This window comes from Penaeus japonicus, unplaced genomic scaffold (assembly GCF_977035675.1).
Source record: "Penaeus japonicus unplaced genomic scaffold, GWHDUDI00000001_assembly GWHDUDI00000024, whole genome shotgun sequence".
Taxonomy (NCBI): domain Eukaryota; kingdom Metazoa; phylum Arthropoda; class Malacostraca; order Decapoda; family Penaeidae; genus Penaeus; species Penaeus japonicus.
In genome coordinates, this window is record NW_028234426.1 from 2,449,914 (window position 1) to 2,452,413 (window position 2,500).

The 2,500-nt window shown below is 41.2% G+C and overlaps 1 protein-coding gene across 1 annotated transcript in view; it reads right to left on the reverse strand.

Moving 5' to 3' along the window:
• The window catches only part of LOC122260112 (uncharacterized), a 17,723-nt gene that overhangs the window by 4,449 nt on the left and 10,774 nt on the right, over positions 1-2,500 (reverse strand). The window contains exons 5-6 of the mRNA XM_043027228.2: positions 2,025-2,150; positions 294-430 (exon numbers count right to left, since the gene is read on the reverse strand). Coding sequence (XP_042883162.1) covers positions 294-430; positions 2,025-2,150 — 263 coding nt within the window. The remainder of the gene's footprint in view (positions 1-293; positions 431-2,024; positions 2,151-2,500) is intronic.

A 2,500-nucleotide genomic window follows, 5' to 3' on the forward strand; every position in this document is an offset into this window, starting at 1 on the left:
AAATAAAACAGCACCCTAACAAGAAAAAAAACACATACACAAAAAACAATAATAATAACAAAAAAGAAACATACAAAAACAAAAACACATCAACAACTAACAACAACCTCCCATTAAAAAATATAAAAGAAAAAAAAGAAAAATATAAATATCTTTATATATATATATATATATATATATATATATATATATATATATATATATATATATATATATATATATATATATATACACAACATCAAAGAAACCACTACAAAACTAACCTAACCCAACGCCAAGCCACGAAGCCTTACCGTACACCTATCAATTTCTTTTCGAAGACACGTGGCGTAGTTCTGTCCGTGGAGATACACCCTGTCGGCGCTGTCGGTGTTCCAGGCCTTGATGGTGCCGGTGGTGGAGGTGAAGTACTGCCCGCATCCCATGGGAGCTGCGGGGAGAATCGGACCTTGGAATCAAATCGGTTGCTTATAACGGAAATCGGGCTTTGGGATTGGTTTATTTGGAATGGGAAATCGGGCTTTGGAATTGGTTTATTTGGAACGAAAAATCTATTTGGAATTGGAAATCTGGCTTTGGAATCAGTTTATTTGGAACGAGATATCTGGCTTTGGAATTGGTTGTACATATGTGGAACGGGAAATCGAGGGCTTTGGAATTGGTTTATTGGAAAGAATCGCTTTGGAATTTTTTAATTGGAATGGAATATCCCCTGGCTTTGGAATTGGTTTATTTGGAATGGGAAATCTGGCTTTGGAATTGGTTTATTTGGAATGGGAAATCTGGCTTTGGAATTGGTTTATTTGGAACGGGAAATCTGGCTTTGGAATTGGTTTATTTGGAATGGGAAATCTGGCTTTGGAATTGGTTTATTTGGAACGGGAAATCGGGCTTTGGAATTGGTTTATTTGGAATGGGAAATCTGGCTTTGGAATCGGTTTATTTGGAACGGGAAATCGGGCTTTGGAATTGGTTTATTTGGACATTAAATCTGCTTTGGAATCGGTTTATTTGGAACGGGAAATCGGGCTTTGGAATTGGTTTATTTGGAATGGGAAATCTGGCTTTGGAATTGGTTTATTTGGAACGGGAAATCGGCTTTAGGAATTGGTGTTAATTTGGAATGGGATGGTGGGAATCCAGGCTTATGTTGGAATTGGTTTATTTGGAATGGAAATCTGGCTTTTGTAGGAATTGGTTTATTTGGAATGGGAAATCTGGCTTTGGAATTGGTTTATTTGGAACGGGAAATCGGGCTTTGGAATTGGTTTATTTGGAATGGGAAATCTGGCTTTGGAATTGGTTTATTTGGAACGGGAAATCTGGCTTTGGAATTGGTTTATTTGGAATGGGAAATCTGGCTTTGGAATTGGTTTATTTGGAACGGGAAATCTGGCTTTGGAATTTAGTGGTTGTATTTGAATGGAAAATCTGGCTTGTGGAATTGGTTATTTGGAACGTGAAAATCTTTGGCTTTGGAATTGGTTTTATTTGAATGGAAATCTGGTTTTGGATTTGGTTTATTGGGAAGGGAAATCTGGCTTTGGAATTGGTTTATTTGGAATGGGAAATCTGGCTTTGGAATTGGTTTATTTGGAACGGGAAATCTGGCTTTGGAATTGGTTTATTTGGAATGGGAAATCTGGCTTTGGAATTGGTTTATTTGGAATGGGAAATCTGGCTTTGGAATTGGTTTATTTGGAACGGGAAATCTGGCTTTGGAATTTATTTATTTGGAATGGGAAATCTGGCTTTGGAATTGGTTTATTTGCAATGGGAAATCGGGCTTTGCAATCAGTTTAATTGGAACGAAAAATCTGGCTTTGAAATAAGTCTATTTGGAATTGGAAATCTGGCTTTGGAATCAGTTTATTTGGAACGAGAAATCTGGCTTTGATATCAGTTTACTTAGAGCTTCCTTACCCACGGAGAGCCAAACCCACAGTCTAGAGCTTCCCCCGAGGGAATCCTTACCCATGGAGAGCCAAACCCACAGTCTAGAGCTTCCCCCAGGGAATCCTTACCCATGGAGAGCTGGTCGCAGCAGATCTGCGACACTTTGATCTTCCACTTCCTGGGATAGGGTCCGGCGCCGATGTTGAAGTCGAAGTCGAGTTTGGTGCTCGTGTCCGGGTCGACGTCCAGGTAGTCTGTGGGGGAGGCGGCTCTCGTGTGAGGGCGGGGACTGGGTGGGTAGGAGGGAGGATGGGCGTGGGTGTGGGGGGGGGGGGGCGGTATGTGTAAATGGGTGTGTGTGGGTGGATGGATGTGTCGATGTTTGGATGTGTGTGTATGCGTGTGCGTGTGTGTGTGTGGATGAGTGTGTGTGTGGATGTGTGTGTGTGTGCGTGAGTGTGAATATGTGTATGTGGCTGTATAGGGAGTGTATGGATGTGTGTGTGTGGATGGATGTGTGGCGGGGGAGGGAGGTTGTGTAGTGCGGGTGTAGTGTGGGTGAACATGTTATATAATGAGCATTTATATTCATCCAATTAACATG